Below are 20,519 nucleotides of genomic sequence, written 5' to 3' on the forward strand. Positions count from 1 at the left end.
AAACGCCTTCTTGGATTCGTACTGGGAATACCCTAAAAAAGCAGCGCCTTTAAACTCCAAACATAACTGTATTACTATCTGCTGCAAAAATGGATTGATGTCATCTATATAGAACTAACTTTAGGGTTTTAATTTGTTGCTTTTTCAAAACTTGTGTGGATACTTGTTTGCTCCTACATCGTAATATCTCGCTTGTCTTTTTATCAGTTCACCAGATGACGGGTTTTCTTTACTCACTATGAGATTTACTATATGTGCTTACAAATCATCTCCCCTAGACGAAGACCCAAATGCCCTGCTCTACTTGTTCAAATATATGTTTTGGGACGACTACACTTTGCCTGGGTAAAGATCAAAGAGTAAAGGGCCTTTACTATTCAGGCCGCAAGGTCTCAGGATAGCCAAGGTACCAAGACTTAAAAGTCCATGACACCATAAATCACTTTTTAAAGCACTGTTCTGCAAAAAGGCCCGGCCCTCAGTCAAGCCAAATTCCATTTTCAGGGGCAGTCAAATCTCTAATACTATATTGCTTTGCAGGTCCAGAGTCGACATACGCACCATGCAAAATGTCATCATTTCTACCACCTTCTGACTAAGTCTTTAGGTGAATGTGTCTGTGTATCATTTACATTTTACAAAGTTGTCTTTTCTGAATAGGTTTCGACAAATAAAGTCATTAAAAAATTAAATTAATAATGTGTTGTATGTGAGTCTAAGAAACCCCTCCAGTCACATAACTGTCAATCACAAGAAAGGCGGAAGTTAGCAAGAATTAGCAAGAGTTAGCAAGTGTTAGTAAGAATTAGCAAGAGTTAGCAAGTGTTAGCAAGCGTTAGTAAGAATTAGCAAGAGTTAGCAAGAGTTAGCAAGAGTTAGTAAGAATTAGTAAGAGTTAGCAAGTTAGTCAAGAGAAGTTACGTGAAAAACTGAAAATTATGTGAAAAACTTAAAAAGTGCCACTTAGCAGATTTAAAATACCTAAAATGTAAAGACAAAAAAAACCAGACAAGTGAAGATGATAAGAGTTTCATTGGGAGTGACGAAGAAGGACAGGATTAGGAACAAGTATATTAGAGGGACCGGTTTGGAGACAAAGCAAGACAGGCAAGATTGAGATGGTTTGGACATGTGTGGAGGGGAGATGCTGGGTATGTTGGGAGAAGGATGCTGAATATGGAGCTGCCAGGGAAGAGGAGAAGAGGAAGGCCAAAGAGGAGGTTTATGGATGTGGTGAGAGAGGACATGCAGGTGGCTGGTGTGACAGAGGAAGATGCAGGAAGAAATGGAAATGGATGATACGCTGTGTTGACCCCTAAGGGAACAACTGAAAGTAGTAGTAGTAGTAGTAGTAGTAGTAGTAGCAGATGTAAAATACCTGAGCTGCTCAGGTGCCCTAACCCTAACCCTAAACCACTGATTCCAACTCTTTATCAAGTTGCCCTCACCCATATAGTGTTGCAGATATTTCCTAACGTTTACACACTATTACAAGAGCTTTGTCCCCGGGATCAATGTTTGGCTGTCCACCTCGACCATGTGGCTGCAAAACTTGCTGGACCAAAGGCAAGGAGGTGCTCCAGTACTAAGTCCTTGGGGAATGTATGAATGGAGGACTGTGAGCAGAGCTTCTGTGAACTCAGGACGTGGCTGGTAAGAACCTCGGTGTTGGCCTATGGGGATTTCAAGCACTTGGAGGTGGATGCAAGTAGGGCTTAGCAATATTAAAATCTATCATTTGTCATTGTTTATGGAATTGTATCAGGATAAAAGTTGGATATGGAGAATCCGTCTACATTTTGATCTGAAATATTGATCTGAATATTTGAAAACTACTTCTGGCTTGATATTATACTTTACCAAACAGTTGATGTGTGATGGATTTCAGTTGGATCTTTATACATAGCATTTTTGCATATACAGTATCAGCAGATATTGTGATATATATATATATATATATGGATATCATGTACAATTCCCTTTGATTGTCGTGACAATATTTTCCATATTGCGCAGCAGATGCAAGGTAAGAGAAGAGCTTTTGCTAGTTGACATGATTGCAGAGAATAGGGGACCCAAGCATAGGAAGAAAGAAAAAAAACAGGAGACAAGAGCAGAAATAACCGGTCTTTACTCAGATTTTTTTAAAAAAAAAGAAAGAAAAAAGAGCAAGCTACTAAGGGCAAACTAAGAGACTGTAAAACACTAAGACAAAGGTGCACAGAGTAACCTAATCAACAAGTGGAAAATAATGAACACAATCAGGAAGTAAAAATGAATGAAGGGGGACCTCTAGAGGCAGCTAGTTAGCATGAGCAGGGACTGTTAACGCTGGTGCGTCACCCACAGCCATGTCTGACTACGCCTCCCTGAAATCTGCTCCTTGCCACGAAAAGGTTCCCTGATTATTCCTTTGCGTTTCATTTTGAATGAAACAGATCTTGTCGTCACATTGACACATTGCATTACGTGATTTGGGAAGTTGTAGATACGTTGGGTGCCTGCCCACCGAGCTGGGACCTGTGCCCGAGCCCAGTTTGGTGCTGCGCAGATACAGGTAGTCCCCGGGTTACGAACGCTCGTACTTATGAGGGGGGGGGGGATCGAGTTACATACAATGGTTCGTCCTAACGAACGGACGGACTATTTTAAGTCGGGTCACGTAAACATTGTTGCGTGCGTTGTGTTTTGACTTAAATGTTTCGTGTGTTTGCCCTCGTAACCATGGCTTCAAAGCGTAAATCCGACGGCGATGCACCGAAGAAAGGGAAAACCGTCACGACTGAAACGAAAGTGGAAATAGTAAAGCGTTCAGAGAGAGGTGAAACGCTCGCACCGTTTCTTCTTCTTCACTTACCCGGTGAGGCCGGGAGGCGAGCCCCGAACTGGCTCTCGTCTCTGGCGTCCCCGCCGTCTGACGCCATTTTGAAATGTAAGAAATGCTTTTAATACCTATACACACACTCGTTCTCTCAAGTATAAATACTGTGCTGTAGTTACATTTATTATTGTTACTGCATTATTATATTTATGACGTTTCAGGTAAAACATACTAAGTCAAGCGTTTGACTAATTGACACTCGGCGTGGACTGTACTTAACTGTTCTGACTTATATACAAATTCGACATAAGAACAGACTCAGAGCCGGAACCCGTTCGTAACCCGGGGACTTCCTGTATCGCTGCACGCCACAGGAAATGATGGGTTCGAGGGTGCAAGGGCTGAGTTTTTGAGTATGTACGCTTCTTATGGAGTTAAGGAGGAAGTTAGTTTGGGGCAGTGATGTTGTAGAAGGGGCAACACAGCCAGTTAGAGGTAATGTGGACATTAAATGGGATAGCTACGTCATTTGATAAGATGATTAGCTCGTGTTTGGATGTGGTTAGGGGTAACAGCCATGTAGGTAGGTAGTAGTAGGTAGTAGGGTAGTGGGTAGTAGAAGTAGTATGAAAATAGGTATCTTGTACTTAATGTACAGACATATTCACAGGGTATACACTGTTACAGTAAAACTAAATGTAGTGAACTATAGTGCCTCCCACAGGTGTAACACCGAACTGCAGATCGGCAATATTTGCTTTTATCTAAGGAGGTTCAGGAAATAATCAAGTAACAAGCAGAAATCTAACTTTATTACATACTGCATGTTCTTGCCACACAATACATCAACGCTGAACATCAGAAATGATATGGCTCTGATTTCAAGGAGTAGAAATCACTCGACAAAATACCCTGTTTGGACAAAGGAGCGGTACAAAGTGCACGAATAAAGTTCGTTCAACTCAGCTGCATCACAAGACAGAACTGCTATTGAATTTCAGCAACACCGTGGGAGAGCGGCGTGACTAAAGCGTACATTCAAAAACCTGGGGAAGGTCTATTTTCAAGGAGATGCTTTAAAGAATATACTGAATTACCCCCACAGGTGATCACAGAAGTGACCCATGCATTATAATGGCATAACACACACACACACACACACACACACACACACACACACACACAATGTAAATACTTCTATAAACACATTTGGCACCATAGTTTAGCATAGAATACAAATGACAACCATTATAGTATAAGGATATATGGAGGTATTATTTGATTTTGGCTCGATAAAAGAATAGATGCTCGTTAATGGAGTTCTTCCACTGGTTTCATGCAGACATTTATTAACTGAAGAACAGAAACTCGCTCGGATGGCACGGCTTTCCCCGCATCAGCTGCTCTTTTTCTACACGATGTCCTCAGCATATCTGGCAGAGGAGCTTCCGATATTCTGTCATTCTCATATCCGCCAGTGTGTGCGTGTGTGTGTGTGTGTGTGTGTGTGTGTGTTACCCTCGCTTATTAGAAACACCGTGCTTCTCCACAAAGTTAAATACTGGTTACAGATCTTCTACTGTGTGCTATGGACAGAGGCAGTCATTATGAATAATGTAAAAAAAAAAAAGAAGCATAAATCAGTTGAATATGAACTGTGTAAATCCCTCAGGCCGAGAAAGTATGCTTGTCGAAACCCAACATACAAAAAGGATATATTCTGTAAGACACTAAATGATTTCTTACTTTACAAGGGCCTAGCGCCGGCCTGTTCAAACCATCTCGACAAACAAAAAGTTGGTTTATAGATATAGAATTAATAAGGTATTTAGTAATACTATGTTTATTATAACGCTCGTGTATATTAACATCAGTTTATTGAATATCTCAACGTTATGATATGAAAGACACATATTTATAAATTGCTATGAGTCTATATAGGCGCCCGCTTCCGTTCTGTTGGGACGGACGCAGAGCTCGATATAACATAATGTCTATACTTTGATTACTTATATTATTCCAAACAAATACAAATAAACGCATCCACGGCTGGCTTACGGGGGAAACCAACCTGAACGTCCCTAGTGAATATGAATTGAAGCCTCCCATGCACAGAGAAGTTTCAATACAGGTAGAGACTGGTTTTAAAACAGGCCAGTGTGAACCCGAGCGCATGCATACCGAGTACATAGTGCAGCAATCTCTGGTGGACGTGTGCACAAAGTACAGAAACACCTCAGTTATTCACATATATATATACACAAAACCAGATTTTGCAAAGCACGTGAACGTTTGTAATGATTTCTGGTTCTTTGACGCAAACCCAACAAATGATATCCATTTCAACGTCGACGCGTCAGCATGATTATCGGGGATCACATTATTAAATATCGGTCTAGAATAAATAATGGCAACACGACCCGTGACCAACAACAATGTGTGACAGTCGTTTCTCTTCACTTCCTCTTATTTCAGCCTTTCATCCTCCTTAACTACACGTTCAACTCAGATATATATATATATATATATATATATATATATATATATATATATATATATATATATATATATTTGCATCAACGTATATTTGATTCATACCGGTATTCTATCTAGGAGCAGCCGAGACAAGAATGCACTGTATATGGACATAAAACAAGGAACGAAACGATTCCTCTCACTGTATGGATTCTGCTTTAACGTCCATCTGTGGTGGGGCACAGTACCATGTGTCGTGAAGTATGAGCTACTGAGCAGAATCTGGAGAAAACTTCAGCTGCGTGCATTTTTTTTTTTTGTCATGAGACAAAAAAAACCGCACGTACATGACTCAGGCTTGACCTCTGCAAACTGCCCCGGACTCCCTGATAACTCTATTTTATCTTCCACAGATGTACCGAACCACCGATCAAAACCACCAACCCCTAACACCGACACGTACGCGACACGAACTCTACACGTAAAACGCCCGGATCCGAAGACATGCAGGCAATGTCCACCATCACGGATGGCTAATTCACTATCAACTTCCACAACAAAGAACCTTCGTCGAGCAAGCGCGAGGGGAGAACAAGGGGGCGGTCCCACGCCGATCAGGCCGATTAGCTCTAGCTGCATGCACGTCGCGCGAAAAAAGGCAAAAGGAACGCCCCGTTATCTTATTCGTAACATAACTCCACGTTTGTCTATGCAAATTTAACCAACAACGGCATTGGAGAAATGAACCGTATTTACAGGTCAAATGGGCAAGATAAGAGAAAGGAAATAGTCAAGCCACGCACTAACTCTACTGTAAGCAGTCTGCTGCCCTCCTGCGCCGACACGAGCGAGATCCCATCCGTGAGCTGAACACTATCTACTATCTACAAATTAAGATTCTAGCGGCGACGGTCCACGTTCTCCGACACCACCGGTCATCTCCGAGCGGGCGGTGAAAAGACGCCGCTCTTTACGTCGCTCCTTGCGCTCCTACTCTAGCGCCGCGACTGAGGCCACGCTAACCGGTCGCTCAACTCTGCACTGACCCGTGTTGCACCGGTGTCTGCGTTATTGGCTCTTTGAATCGACGCGCTGCGCTAAAGGGACGACTACCCCCTCTGGGGAAACTGTGTTTCGAGGCGACGTAAACCTAAAAAAACGGTTGCGGCTACAATGCACGGCAAATCACAGAGACTCACTCCGGGAGAACAGCGGATTTGACAACGCCAGGGCCTCTTCCACAACGAGCAAACCGGAGCCGCGTGCAGCATACGCTTGCAAGCACGGCTGTCTCCCGATAAACTGCAGGGGACGATAAGATGCCTCAACAGGGTTGTGAAGGGACCAAAACGGAGCCGAAACAGGACCTGAACGGTCGCCGAACTGCACAGTTGCCTAACCCCTCTACTGCTGCGTAGCTCTCTAAAGGCCTGTGAGATCCACTATCGCCTTGATGAAGATGGTGTCATCGCGGATGTACGAGTTTTTGGAGTCGAGTTTGGAAAGCGGACAGAAGAGCGGGCAGCCGCTGGCGATGTTCATCTCACTCACTGGCCTCTGGAAGGAGGAGGACGTGACGTCAGGCCGGAAAGCGTCAATGATGTGCTCCCTATTGCTCTGGTCCAGCAGCATCAGAGTCACCTAAAAACCAGGAAGTGGGGAGGAAGGTTTGCGATAAGAAAGTTTATGATTTTAACCGGAGCAATGTTTTACTTTTACTGCTCCTTTACCTTCTGGTTGAAGGGCCATTTGAGCAGGGCATCACTCAGTCCCCTCATCACGACGAAGAACAGGGACAAGTGGCTGCCACGCCCTGTCCCGTCTCCATTAAGATAAATCCGCAGGCACATCTTATAGCCATATTTACTGGTGTAGAAGGCTACGAGGAAAAAAACACCCATCTTTATTTCGGATTTCATCATTGGCCCATAAAGAAAACTACAACGAATGCAAACGTACAAACTGTTCTCATAGAGGTGAGGGAGGTTACCTGGGGAGAACATAGCGGGGGCTCGCCCAGCAATGGCATCCTGCCTCTTCTTGGTGAAATCTGAGATCCGCCAGACGAAGACACCATCAAAGGTGGTGGCGGACATTTCCCTCAGCCTGCCCTCCATCTCGGCGACAGTCAGATCCTTCAGCCCCACCGTCCTCTCCAGCTGGCGCACCTGAAGAATAATAAATACAGAGCGCACAAACTGATGAAGGATGAATTTCATTTGGGGGGGGGGGTTCCCCCCTCTTTTTTCTCCCCAATTGTATCCAGCCAATTACTCCACTCTTCCGAGCCGTCCCGGTCGCTGCTCCGCCCCCTCTGCCAATCCGGGGAGGGCTGCAGACTACCACATGCCTCCTCCGATACATGTGGAGTCGCCAGCCGCTTTTCACCTCACAGTGAGGAGTTTCACCAGGGGGATGTAGCACATGGGAGGATCCAGCTATTCCCCCCAGTTCCCCCACTCCCCCCTGAACAGGCGCTCCAACCGACCAGAGGAGGCGCTAGTGCAGTGACCAGAACACATACCCACATCCGGCTTCCCACCAGCAGACACGGCCAATTGTGTCTGTAGGGATGCCCGACCAAGCCGGAGGTAACACGGGCAACGGAATAGACCGCTACGTTACCTGGATGCCCGTATGCATTTTTACTGTAGTATTAAAAATCATTTTAAGGATTACAAATCACATTTTCACGACCTCAACTAAAACTAAATAAATTACATGCCAACACAATAAATACACTCAAAACACTTGTTCTCGTTTCTCCTTACCTTATTACTAAGAGCCTCGATCTTATCTTGGTCTAATCTGTGTTGGCGATTGCTGGCCTCCATGGTCGTGGCAAACCTCTCCACCTCCCTATTCAGGACACACACCACATTTTCAAATGTGCCAGCCTTAACTTCAAGCTCCGTGCACCTGCGGCCCAGCTCAGCCACCTTAGTCTTCTCACTGTGCAGCTGGAGCTCCAGAGCTGCGCCCACTGAACTTGGCAGTGGCGTGAAGGAGGTAGAAACAGATAGGGTGGGAGCCAGAGTGGGAGGAGGTGGGAGGGGAGCTGAAGCAGATGGACCGGGTAGACCAGAGCTGGAGGAAGAGGAGGTGGCCCCCTGCACGGGAGGCCCAGAGGAGGTGTTGCTGAGCTGGGAGACTCTTGCCTCGAGCTCCCTGAGGGACTGGTGGAGTTCAACCAATCTGTGTCCAGCTAGCTCCAGGCCTTGGGGCTGCAGGCCTTCCATGCTTACTTTCATGCCCATAATGTAGTGCAGCAGCAAGTTGAGGTGCTCATAGGCGCATGCACGCTCATGGTCATGGATCTTGTCCTTCTCCACCTACATAAAGACAGGAGTTGCAAGAATAACAACTGAGTCTAGTTTGCACTAGGATACTGAAAAGTGTGTTATCTGGCTGGTTGCAGTATGATTACATTCAATGAGACAAAAAGGCTACTTACTGACATATCACAACCCACGACATGAAATCGACATGGAGTTCTGAACTTGCTGCAGAACTTGATATGGTCCACATACTAAATAAACCATACACATAGATTCAGTTAAAGATTATCCTTAAAACATTCATAATTATTCAGTTTAGTCTAACTTCAAATGATCAGTTGATTAAAAAAAAGGGCATTCCTGGTTTATGTTTAGTCAGAACAGTTTACCTTTTCTCTGGGTATTTTTTTCTTGGCACAGCCTTCACAGATCATTGGATACTTGGGACAGATCTCATCATGTGCCTATAAACAGATGGTTATTTGTTTATTTCTTGCCAAAATCCCCCCCCCCCAAAACAAACATGGCTGTATGCGGCAATACAGGCTGACATCTTAGAACGTTAACTTAAAATACTTTTTTCAGACCTTGATATTTTTGAAGTGAAATGGTTCCTTGCAGTACTTGCAGTTGAGTGTTCTCTCAGGGCACTCTCGCTCATTATGGCGTTCCTGTTCATTGAAGCGGATTCGTTCTTTACAGGAAGGGCAGGGGATGATCATAAACTCACATTTCCCCTCATGGTTTATCTGCAGAGAAGTAGTTGTGTCAGTATATACAGTATGGAGGTAGTCATACGTATAAAATTATATAAATAGAATGGCAGTGCTGAACAGAATATATCAGAAAAACGCAGTTATGAGTGCAAGACAAGACACCAAGCTCTTAAATTGTTAGGATATCTGAAAATACATGTTAGCTTGTTTGTTACATGAGATCAGATAGCCTTGGGTGTCCAGCAGTGATGCAAATCAAAGTATACAACACTTGTTTGTGATCAAGCAATGTGATTTGCTGAGAACTGTTTATTTACTGTGATGTCATGGCAGCCACATTAGTCCACTTGTAATATACTGCTTCTAACAGCTGATTCCAACAACAGCTGGTTTCACTGGCTGTCATCAAGTATCCGTGCAAGCAATGGACGTGTTTCAAAATATTCAATATATAGCCGGACAGTCTGACTCGGAAAACGCACACAGGGAGATGTCAACAGTGAGGTGAGCAAGCTGATCTGATGCTGATGCAACTCCTAAAGCGCACAGCCTCTTCTCTGCCTGCACAATGATCGGCAGCGCACAGATTAACATTTACACACAAAAATACTTCTCTACCTAAAACGCATTAAGCTAGCTAGTGTTTATTAATGTTATTTAACATATGTTTATTGTTATTTATCGTATTAACGTCGTATTTAGTGTTTCAAAGTATACGTTTACGAGTGTTTCTAGCTAAGCTAGTTTAGATGCTAGCTATGCTAACATCTGTTTCCACTTTATTGATTAGAATGTAACAGTCACTTGCATAGCAACAAGCCACTTGCAGTGGAGCAACATTTTTTGGCAGAAGACATTGCAAATATTAAAATCATTTATCTTAAACAATGTTTCAGGGGTTGTTTTCTTTACTTTGTAAAACTGTTGTATAAAAGCAACAGAACACTCAAGGTTGTTTATGTTCTGTTGCTTCAATCATCTAATTTAACTGTGAACACAGCCCTAACCTTAATGTTCTAAATTCTATTAATATTATCCGAAAGTAATTTCTCCAACTTTTTCTCCCCAGTTGAATTTGGCCAATTACCCCACTCCTCCAAGCCGTCCTGGTCGCTGCTCCACCCCCTCTGCCGATCCGGGGAGGGCTGCAGACTACCACATGCCTCCTCCGATACATGTGGAGTCGCCAGCCGCTTCTTTTCACCTGACAGAGAGGAGTTTCACCAGGGGGACATAGTGCGTGGGAGGATCACACTATTCCCTGTAGTTCTCCCCGCCGCCCCCGAACCCTGAACAGGCCCCCCGACCGACCAGAGGAGGCGCTAGTGCAGCGGCCAGGACACATACCCACATCCGGCTTCCCACCAACAGACACGGCCAATTGTGTCTGTAGGGACGCCCGACCAAGCCGGAGGTAACACATGCATTTGAACCAGAGATCTCCATGTTGGTAGGCAATGGAATAGACCGCTACACTACCCGGACACCATCCTAAAGTAATTTTACCCACCGTTAACAGATCTACTTAAATGTTACCGACAAGCATTCTTTTCTGAAAACAAAATGTATTATATCTTTATGCATGCACAATAATCCAGATAAGAAAATCACAGAAAGGAGAATCAGCTCATCTGGACACAACATTTAGTGGGAGAAAAGTTGTGTCCAGATGAACTGATACAACTTCCTGTGAAAATGTATAATATTTTATCCAATTATTACAGCTACATGCCTGAGGATTTTCACCTCCGTTTAACTCACTGACAACTAAGGAGACGGTGGTCGGCAATTAAAATCCCAAATATGCATCAACACCGTCTCCGTTCCCAAACAATAAATCAGGGCTTATCCTGGGTTTCAGCTATCTTGGTTGTAGTATCTGTTGGTAAAGGTTTTTTATGAGCCTGGTCTACCATATCTGCCAGCCAGCCACAACAACCTGGCCAACTCTTCACATCTGCTTCAAGCTGCTGTCTTTTTCTTCTGCATTGGGCTGCAAAGTCTCGCATCATTTATTTTAGGGAAAGTTTTACCTGAAAGTTACTGTCAAAATCAGCATTTAAAAAGCATTCATGGCTTTGATATTCCAGAATTAGCTATTGTCTGAAATATGGCAGCAGTAAAAAAAGAGGCTTTTTTTTTTGGCATACAAATCTTAAGGGTTGTAGCTTTAAACATGTTGTACCAACTAAGTGTGTCCAGTAGCATGTGTTCACCTTATCATTGTCTCATATGAATAAACCAAGCAGTAATTCCAAGTAACCAAAGTTATTTCCTACTCTACAATATAATTCTCAAAGGAAGATTCTGGTTTTTTTGGGGGGTTTTTTTGCAACCTGAGTCTTGTTTTTATAGATTCTGCCATCACGCATATCGGTTATGACATAATTTTACTCCCTGGCTTCATTTTGGAGACAGTTTGACAGCCCCATCCTACGGGGCAACTGAACTTGAACCTTAATCCAGTCCTTTCAACAGCAGTAAACAAACCTCAGGTCTCAGACTGTGTACATGATTTACCATCAACTATGACTTCTCATTTGTGCTGGCGGGGCGGTTAGTTGATGGAACGACTATCTACGGTAAGCATAGGGTGGCCATTCCTGCAAGATGAACCAGGAAGTAGCTCAGTAATGTGACTGACCACTGATACTATTGGATATCTCAGGCAATAAAATGAAATAAATAAAATAGAGCTGGCACTGGATCGGCTGGGGGAGCCTGGTCTGCTTTGTCCGGTGAGCCCAGGGACCACGGCCCGCCGAGGGCGGTCTGACAGGACACAGAAGCGGGGCAGGCTAAGCTAGCTGGTAACCCATGCAGACCGGCGGTTCTGACAGTCATCCTGGCTGGCTGGCGTTCCTTCCCTTGGACAGTGATTTTACTTTGGATATACGTATGTGTTAGTTTGGGCACGTGTGTTGCTGTAGTTTTCGGGTTGTGTTTTTGTCTTCGGGTCGTACTGCTGTGGGCTGGGGGAAACGGCATCTTGTTTAATTTCATGTACACAACTGCATGAAGTGAAAGACAAAGTGTTCCTGACTCTTGAACAACTTGGAACTTGCACTTTCATTTTGACTTCCAGACATGTGGTTTAAATAGCTGGGTTAAAGTGGATTTGCTGAAACCTGTCAGACACTTGTATGCCTTCGCCCCATATGACGTCAGCTGGAAAACGAACGCTGCTTGTAAGTAAAGCGATATCATAACCGATATGCAGATAACTACAAAAAAATAGGACCCATGTTGTAAAACAAAGACAACTTAATTTTGATTTAAGTTCTTTACTTGTTGCACCTCACTGTGTCATTAACGTAAGCCGAGTGATCAACTTCGGCTCGACGAGAGGTAATGATGGCAAATTTGCAACATTTTGGTAACGTGTCAAAAGGATTTCTTAACCTAGGTTACGAACAGATGTTAAATACGTGACACTTCAAACGGTTGGCCTTGCTTTCACTGCTTAAAAAAGACGGAATTAAAATGAACATCTACCTTACCTCGTACTCTTTAATACTGCCTTTCCACGTGCAACTTTCGTTAATACAAACAGCGGACAGATTCTCCACTTCTCTCCGAGCGGCATTGTCAGGAAAAGCCTGCAAAAAGAGCAAAGTCAAATAAAGGCATTTGCTGCCATAACGTGTCTGCGTTAAGTCTGTCTTGTTCGTGCATGATTTCGGCTGAAAAAGTGATGGGTGAAAACACGCAAATTGTACTTTGTTAGAAATCAGGAATAAACAAACGTATCTGAATAACCCCCAAAAAAAACACAGAATTTATTTTGCATTTTCCTCCATCATCCAAACCGCTTATCCTGCTCTCAGGGTGGCGGGGATGCTGGAGCCTATCCCAGCAGTCGTTGGGCGGCAGGCGGGGGGGGTGGGGGTGGGGGGACACCCTGCATTTTCATTACGCTCCATTTTTATTATCACTTTGGATTTCTAACATTCATGAATATTAGCCTACCTACTCCCTGTAAACTCCTTCTCGAGAAAATGCTTTAAGGCACCACAACTGCAAAAAAATAAAAATAAATAAATGTTAAAAAGCGCCACAGAGGGCGTCCGGGTAGCGTGGTGGTCTGTTCCATCACCTACCAACACGGGGATCGTCGGTTCAAATCCCCGTGTTACCTTTGGCTTGGTCGGGCATCCCTACAGACACAATTGGCCGTGTCTGCAGGTGGGAAGCCGAATGTGGACATGTGTCGCTGCACTAGCGCCACCTCTGGTCGGTTGGGGTGCCTGTTTGGGGGGAGGGGGGGGCAGGGGGGAATAGCGTGATCCTCCCACTCGCTACATCCCCCTGGTGAAACTCCTCACTGTCAGGTGAAAAGAAGCGGCTGGCGATTCCACATGTATCAGAGGAGGCATGTGGTAGTCTGCAGCCCTCCCCGGATCGGCAGAGGGGGTGGAGCGGAGACCGGGACAGCCTGTAAAACAGGGTAATTGACCAAATACAATTGGGGAGAAAAAGGGGGAAAAAATCCCCCCCCCCAAAAAAAAGAAAAAAGCCACGGAGACACAGTCACAAATCTTATGATGCAAGGTGTTTTCAACGTTAACGAGATGCACAGGTACACATGGCCATTGTAACTCTGTTAATGGGCACACCCATATTTGCATATGAAACTGGTCGTTGGTTTCGGTCGTTGTACATCTGTCGCCATTTTACAATGCTGTGAATGCAACTATTCCCCAATCCTCTGTGAATAGTACACATGGCCATTGTAACTCTAGTTGAAGGTCACACCCATATTTGCATATGAAACTGGTTGTTGGTTTCAGTGGTTAGGCACTGTATTGTTTATAAGGGGGGGGGGGACACCTGCAGTCGGTTTAGACTGAAGAGGTCACTTAGTTGAGTGATGAGACGCATCGGTCAATAAACGTTGTCTCCAGATGAACTGGTTCAACCGTCTTTGACAGATAACGGAGGGCTAGAATAAAGTAAGGGCGAGGTTAAGTTCATGTACATGTGAGACTAAGGTTGGGGTTGGCTGATGTTGACATTAGGTTAAGGTTAAAGTTAGGGTTAGGTTGAGCGTAGGTTAGTGTGAGAGTTTCGCAAACTTGCAAATCTAGGTTTACCATCTAGACATAACCATGTCCATTACTACTACTTTCGGCTGCTCCCGTTAGGGGTCGCCACAGCAGATCATCCTGCATGTCCTCCCTCACCACATCCATAAACCTCCTCTTTGGCCTTCCTCTTCTCCTCTTCCCTGGCAGCTCCATATTCAGCATCCTTCTCCCAATATACCCAGCATCTCTCCTCCACACATGTCCAAACCATCTCAATTTCGCCTCTCTTGCTTTGTTTCAATTGTCCAAACTGAGCGGTCCCTCTAATATACTCGTTCCTAATACTGTCCTTCTTCGTCACTCCCAATGAAACTCTTAGCATCTTCAACTCTGCCACCTCCAGCTCCGCCTCCTGTCTTTTCATCAGTGCCACTGTCTCCAAACCATATAACATAGCTGGTCTCACAACCATCTTGTAAACCTTCCCTTTAACTCTTGCTGGTCCCCTTCTGTCACAAATCACTCCTGACACACTTCTCCACCCACTCCACCCTGCCTGCACTCCCTTCTTCACCTTTCTTCACCTTTCTTCCACACTACCTGTTACTTTGGAAAGTTGACCCCAAGTACTTAAACTCATCCACCTTCATCACCTCCACTCCTTGCATCCTCATCATTCCATTGTCCTTCCTGTTGTTCACGCATATGTACTCCATCTTGCTCCTACTGACTTTCATTCCTCTTTTCTCCGGTGCATACCTCCACCTCTCCAGGCTCTCCTCAACCTGCACCCTACTCTCACTACAGATCACAATGTCGTCTGCAAACATCATCATCCATGGAGACTCCTGCCTGATCTTGTCCGTCAACCTGTCCATCACCATTGCAAACAAGAAAGGGCTCAGAGCCATTACTTGATGTAATCCCACCTCCACCTTGAACCCATCTGTCATTCCTACCACACACCTCACTACTGTCACCGCTTCCCTCATCCATATCCTGCACCACTCCTACATACTTCTCTGCAACTCCCGACTTCCTCACACAATACCACACCTCCTCTCTCGGCACCCTGTCGTATGCTTTCTCTAAATCTACAAAGACACAATGTAACTCTTTCTGGCCTTCTCTATACTTCTCCATCACCATTCTCAAAGCCAACATCCCATCTGTGGTGCTCTTTCATGGCATGAAACCATACTGCTGCTCGCTGATCGTCACCTCTCCTCTTAACCTAGCTTCTATTACTCTTTCCCATATCTTCCTGCTGTGGCTGATCAACTTTATACCTCTGTAGTTGCTACTGTTCTGCACATCGCCCTTGTTCTTGAAAATCGGTACCATATGCTTCTTCTCCACTCCTCAGGCATCCTCTCACTTTCCAAGATTGTGTTAAACAATCTAGTGAAAAACTCCACTGCCATCTCTCCTAAACAGCTCCACGCCTCCATGACCATGTCCATTGTTACCAAGTCTTAATATACAACATTTGCTGGGCCGTGCACAGCTTCTTTCTGGTTGGTCCGCGAGAAGATAGGTACACCTACCCTCTCTGGTGGACCAGCCACTGCTGACTGAAGCATAACACATCAGTTCATACGGGCAACTTGAGGTGTTTTTCATGGGAAGCGTCACACTGACGGCGTTTTTCAAAATGCAAACACAGATGCAAAGGCTTTCATGATTTGAGAGCGAGCTACTGTTTTACCAGCATCAGTGACAGAGAGTAACACAACGGACATATGCAAAAGTTTAGGATTACCCGTCTGATTTTGATATTCAAATTTAAAGAGAAACCCTGGTAGGTGCCGATAGCGCTCGGCATATTGGTTCTTTAGAAGTCCATTTGTAGAGGAGCTCACTAGAGCGCTCAACATTTTTGTAAGAGACGACAAGGGAATTGTGCAAGCGACAAAGCCGCCAAGTTTCCGCACTACAGAGTTGGTTTGCACATCCTGGGAAAGAAGCTTTGACGGGTTTCCCAAACAGTTTCAACATTTCTTGTGTCGAAACTTTATATACCCAGGGAGCTGTTCCTTATCCGATGCGAGGGTCTAAGGACAGGATGTTGTGTTGCTGTAAAGCCCCCCCCCCCCCGAGGCAAATTTTTAATTTGTGATAACGGGCTATACAAATAAATGAAGTAAATTGACAAAGAAATTGATTCCATTAGACATCTGGGGTGTTTTGACACCTCTGTTCATTTTGGTAGGCTGACAACATTTTGTAATTTTTGTTTAGTAAAATATCTTGGGAGGGGTTTCCTTCATATGCTTTTCACCTTTTCTCTAGTTTTTACCACAGTTTTCTCCCCCCCCCCCCCAAGTTACCACTTTGTTCTTTGCAGTCAGTAAATAAAATAAAATCGAGGGCGATATTCTACGAGTTTTACGTGTTTTTCATCATAATTCCATTTTTTCTGACGCAACTATTACTTATTAACTTGAGGTAATAGACATGTTGATGTTTTATTTTTATGCTATCTTTCTCTCTCTCTGTTGTTCTCTCCGTTTTTCCAGACTTCTACGTACTCAAAGAAAATGAACTGAAACTGATTATTTGAGTGTCTCGCCTCGTTTACTGGTCTAGTGTGCCCTGTTATCTGTTTTTGAAAATGTCACAAGGCCATTGCCAAAGTGTAAGCTGCTCCAGTCATAATAATTACTATAAATTAAGACAATGGATAAAAGTAAAGATTCTTCACAGGTTCATTAGCCCGTAACCAGACTAGTGCTTGTTAACCAAAACCGGACCGGGGCCTTTGGATACAGACACTTTGCAGGACAAATAAATATGTTTTTATATCACTACGCTCCTAAAATATCACAACACAGCAAAGAAAAAGTCCATAAAACATGAAAGGTGTCACTAATTTAAATATAGAAATATTATCTTCAAATGCATATTTTACCAATTTCATATTTGTGCAAACCATGCCAAAAAAAATCGTGCATCTCTGTTAAATTTTGCATACTACATGGTCCAAACAGCACATTATCACACTAGAGGGTGTGGGGAAAATTGCATATACAAAAATGCATTTATTTCCCCTTAACTCCATGCGAACACATTGATTGAGTGATACTCACACATCCTTGTTTCAGAATTGACGTGGGCTCTTCAAAAATATCCTCTTTTATGCACGCGTTGCACTTCTGAGGTCCATTGCTGCAATGTGACAACGACGGTACAATATCATTGACATTATCAGGAATGTAAACATCATATATAATGGAGTTAGTAAATCAGTCTCTCTTATAAGTCATTATGAGACAGTGCTGGCCGGTCAGCTTCTCACCTCACGGTCCTGTTAAAGCAATAGGAACAAAAACGATGTCCGCACTGTGCTTGGAACGGCCTTCGGAGTATGTTGTGGCAGTAGTTACACAGGTGCTTGTCCTCCACCTTGTTGGCCAAAATCTTCTTGGGGAAGCCCGGTTTGTTGCTTTCCATTGACGAAGGAGGGGAGGGCTCTTGCGTGGCCATAGTGTCTGCTCACGTGCCAGACCTGGCATGGAAGAAAAATCATCACAAAGACCGTCAGACATACATGCGACCGAGGACGCTAGGGGTGAATTTCCCCAGACTCAACGTGACGCAACAGCTAGCTGCAGAGCAGCTAACGTGACTAGTCTGGTCAGGCAGATGTGTGAGGCCGTGGCACACAGCTGGACCGGCAACATCCCCCGCTGACGTCACGGCTCGGCCGTAAAATCCGCTGTCATCCGTGTTGCCAGTGTGCAAAACCTCCTCGTGCTCTTGGCATCCCACCCAAACCATCACGTTTCGCAGGCGGCGTATCGCAAGGCCAGCTGAAAGGCCCACATCCCTTTGTTTACATCTCCGAGTCTGCCTTCATGGTCCCTTGTCATTGACTTGGCACAATGTGATCAGCGTATCACAAGGCCAGCTGAAAGGCCCACATCCCTTTGTTTACATCTCCGAGTCTGCCTTCACGGTTCCTTGTCATTGACTTGGCACAATGTGATCATCGCCAGCTGGATCCCTCCCCCCCTCCCTCCCTCCCTCCCCCCCTCTCTTCTCTCTGAAAACAATACTTGTACAGCCTACCCAGTCGCACGAACGATAACGACAAATCGGATGTCAACTGTCCCCCCCCCCACCCCCACCTCCCCCCTATTCTTCTCGTCGCCGTTGCTAAGCCATCAGCATCCTGTGGTCAGAAGTGGTACCCAACTACACCACCACGCCCCTTGTCGGAAAATGAGCCTGAGCCTTAACTTACCCGGGGGGGGGGGGGGTTGAGTCTAAACCGTCATCGCCGCGAGATTCCGCGGAACGTGCCCTCGTGCTGCTGCGGGTCCGCGAGGGTGAAACGCGGCGGAATTACACGCGGGTTTGCAGCGGCGCGTCCGTATCCCCGCGGATCTCAGCCACATAATCCGGACGTGGTTCCCAGCAGCCACGGCTGTTATTGTCCAATATCGCCATTGCACTTTCAGGCGGCGCGTTACGTCATGCGGGGGGGCGGGGGTGGGCTGATGGGCACGCGGAACGCAGCGCCGCGCATCATTGGTCCAAATTAACGGGCGGCTCGTGGAAGACGGTGGGTTCCGGTAGACTAAGGAGAACCCCCCCCCCCCCGCATTGGGGCGATTAGGGTACTGTTTTACAACAGAGCCTAAAATTTGAAAAAATATAGATTATTTGCAAGAATGCCGCCGGACGAGGAAGAAACGCCAGCAGACGGAAATAAAAGTAAACATTCGCAGCAACAAACGTCATATGACGTCACTCGTTAAATTCAATCCGGGGTGGTGGTGGGTGGTGGGGGTGTGATCTATGTGTCACGGGGCTGTGGTCTGGGTCTAGATGAGAGCGATTTAAAGCACGTTTCGCGGTTTCGCCCCCACCTTAACTTGTGGGTTTGAAACGGAGCCGCCGCTCCTTCCTGTGCTGGCTTTCAGTCGGTTAAAGACGCGCGTCACATGTTCAGACTGGGCAGCGGGTCATGGCGGGCGTGCTGGGATTCTGGAGAGAAACACTTCCCTGCCGTACCGTTACGACGACACAGGGCACCGTTTTAGCTGAGAGGGAAGCATCGCCCACATGGCCCGGTGCAGCTGCAAAACAAGGCAGCAGCGTTTGCATGGTAAACCGGTCGATATCAAATGACATAAAGGTTCACAAACTCACGCGCGAATTCCGGCCGTCACTCATTCTGTCCCACGTGGCAGCAGCGGCGGCAGCAGATTTTGGATCCCACCCATTCGCCTTACTGATTCATATTTCAGAAAGTGGGATTAGCAAGGCAGCCATATCTGTTAACTTGACATTCATGTAAATGCCAACTTCTCGGTTCCAAACACAGACGTCCGGATCAGCTAGCTGGGATCAGCTGGGATCCCCCCACCGGACATCAGAACTTGAAAGAAACACTATTTTGTCATTATACAGGTTACAGTGAATTTGTTCTCTACGTTTATCCACCCCATTGTATAGGAGCTCCCGGGGACCAACTCCGGTTCTTCTTGCTGTAAGAGATATAATGTGTAAGGACAGTTAAACACAGGATAGCCCAGGTTTTATTGGGAGATTATAGCTTGTTCTATTGACCGAGTTAATAGACTTAAATGTTAAATGTGGCAATCTAACCACCAGCCGGTAGGTGGAGCTAGAACGGGCGAAGGAGAGAGAGAGATGACGTGAGAGAGGGGGAGAAAAGTGTGTGCCGGTGACTTAACAAGAACAAACGTGCCGACTGAGAAATGAGAACGGTTTGATTTTTCCTTCTAATAACACCCAAAGTGTTATATTGCCATTGCCTTGCTCAAGGGCACAGACGGGACTCCAACATGCATGTCTTAGGACTCTGGGAGGAAACCGGAGCACGTGGAGGAAACTCACGCAGACACGGGGGGAGAACGTGCAAACTCCACACAGAAGGGACCTGGGACGGCCTGGGTGTCGAACCCAGGACCTTCTTGCTGAGAGGCAGCAGTGCAAACCACGACCACCATTGAAGAAGTTATTTTCATGAACGGCAAAACATCTTCATCTTTGGAGGGGCCACCCAGTTGAGTGTTCATACTTCTTTTCAACACTGAGGACTGAAATGAATTTGCACATACTGTAACAGTACTGAGCCATTAGCCACTCGGTTGTGCTGCTCACGTTGGGCCCACAGTGGACTTCACTAAAAAATAAACTCGATTAGGGCGTCCGGGTAGTGTAGTGGTCC

General features: G+C 45.3%; 1 protein-coding gene across 2 annotated transcripts; it reads right to left on the reverse strand.

The window, feature by feature from the left end:
* Positions 1–5,405: 5,405 nt before the first annotated feature.
* On the reverse strand, positions 5,406–18,834 carry LOC130121713 (TNF receptor-associated factor 2-like). 2 transcript variants are annotated; one of them, XM_056290580.1, is made up of 11 exons: positions 18,564–18,834; positions 17,616–17,825; positions 17,407–17,485; positions 12,791–12,889; positions 9,162–9,323; positions 8,964–9,038; positions 8,751–8,825; positions 8,068–8,628; positions 7,287–7,464; positions 7,027–7,175; positions 5,406–6,937 (listed from the first exon to the last, which is right to left on the reverse strand). In XM_056290580.1, the coding sequence occupies exons 2-11, from the start codon at positions 17,801–17,803 to the stop codon at positions 6,719–6,721; spliced, it is 1,785 nt and encodes a 594-aa protein (XP_056146555.1). In that variant the 5' UTR covers positions 17,804–17,825; positions 18,564–18,834; the 3' UTR covers positions 5,406–6,718. The 2 variants fall into 2 exon arrangements, with proteins under 2 accessions (XP_056146555.1, XP_056146553.1); XM_056290578.1 differs by lacking the exon at positions 18,564–18,834 and having other exon boundaries at positions 17,616–18,291.
* Positions 18,835–20,519: the final 1,685 nt, after the last annotated feature.

This window comes from Lampris incognitus, chromosome 12 (assembly GCF_029633865.1).
Source record: "Lampris incognitus isolate fLamInc1 chromosome 12, fLamInc1.hap2, whole genome shotgun sequence".
Taxonomy (NCBI): Eukaryota; Metazoa; Chordata; class Actinopteri; order Lampriformes; family Lampridae; genus Lampris; species Lampris incognitus.

Bases quoted from the DNA above. Each gene is read 5' to 3' on its own strand.
- LOC130121713 (XM_056290580.1), bottom strand. From the start codon at position 17,803: ATGGCCACGCAAGAGCCCTCCCCTCCTTCGTCAATGGAAAGCAACAAA. The intron at 8,826-8,963 runs GTAAACTGTTCT...TGGTTTATTTAG, and splicing joins AAAAAATACCCAGAGAAAAG to TATGTGGACCATATCAAGTT. The intron at 8,629-8,750 runs GTAAGTAGCCTT...GTCTTTATGTAG, and splicing joins TCGTGGGTTGTGATATGTCA to GTGGAGAAGGACAAGATCCA.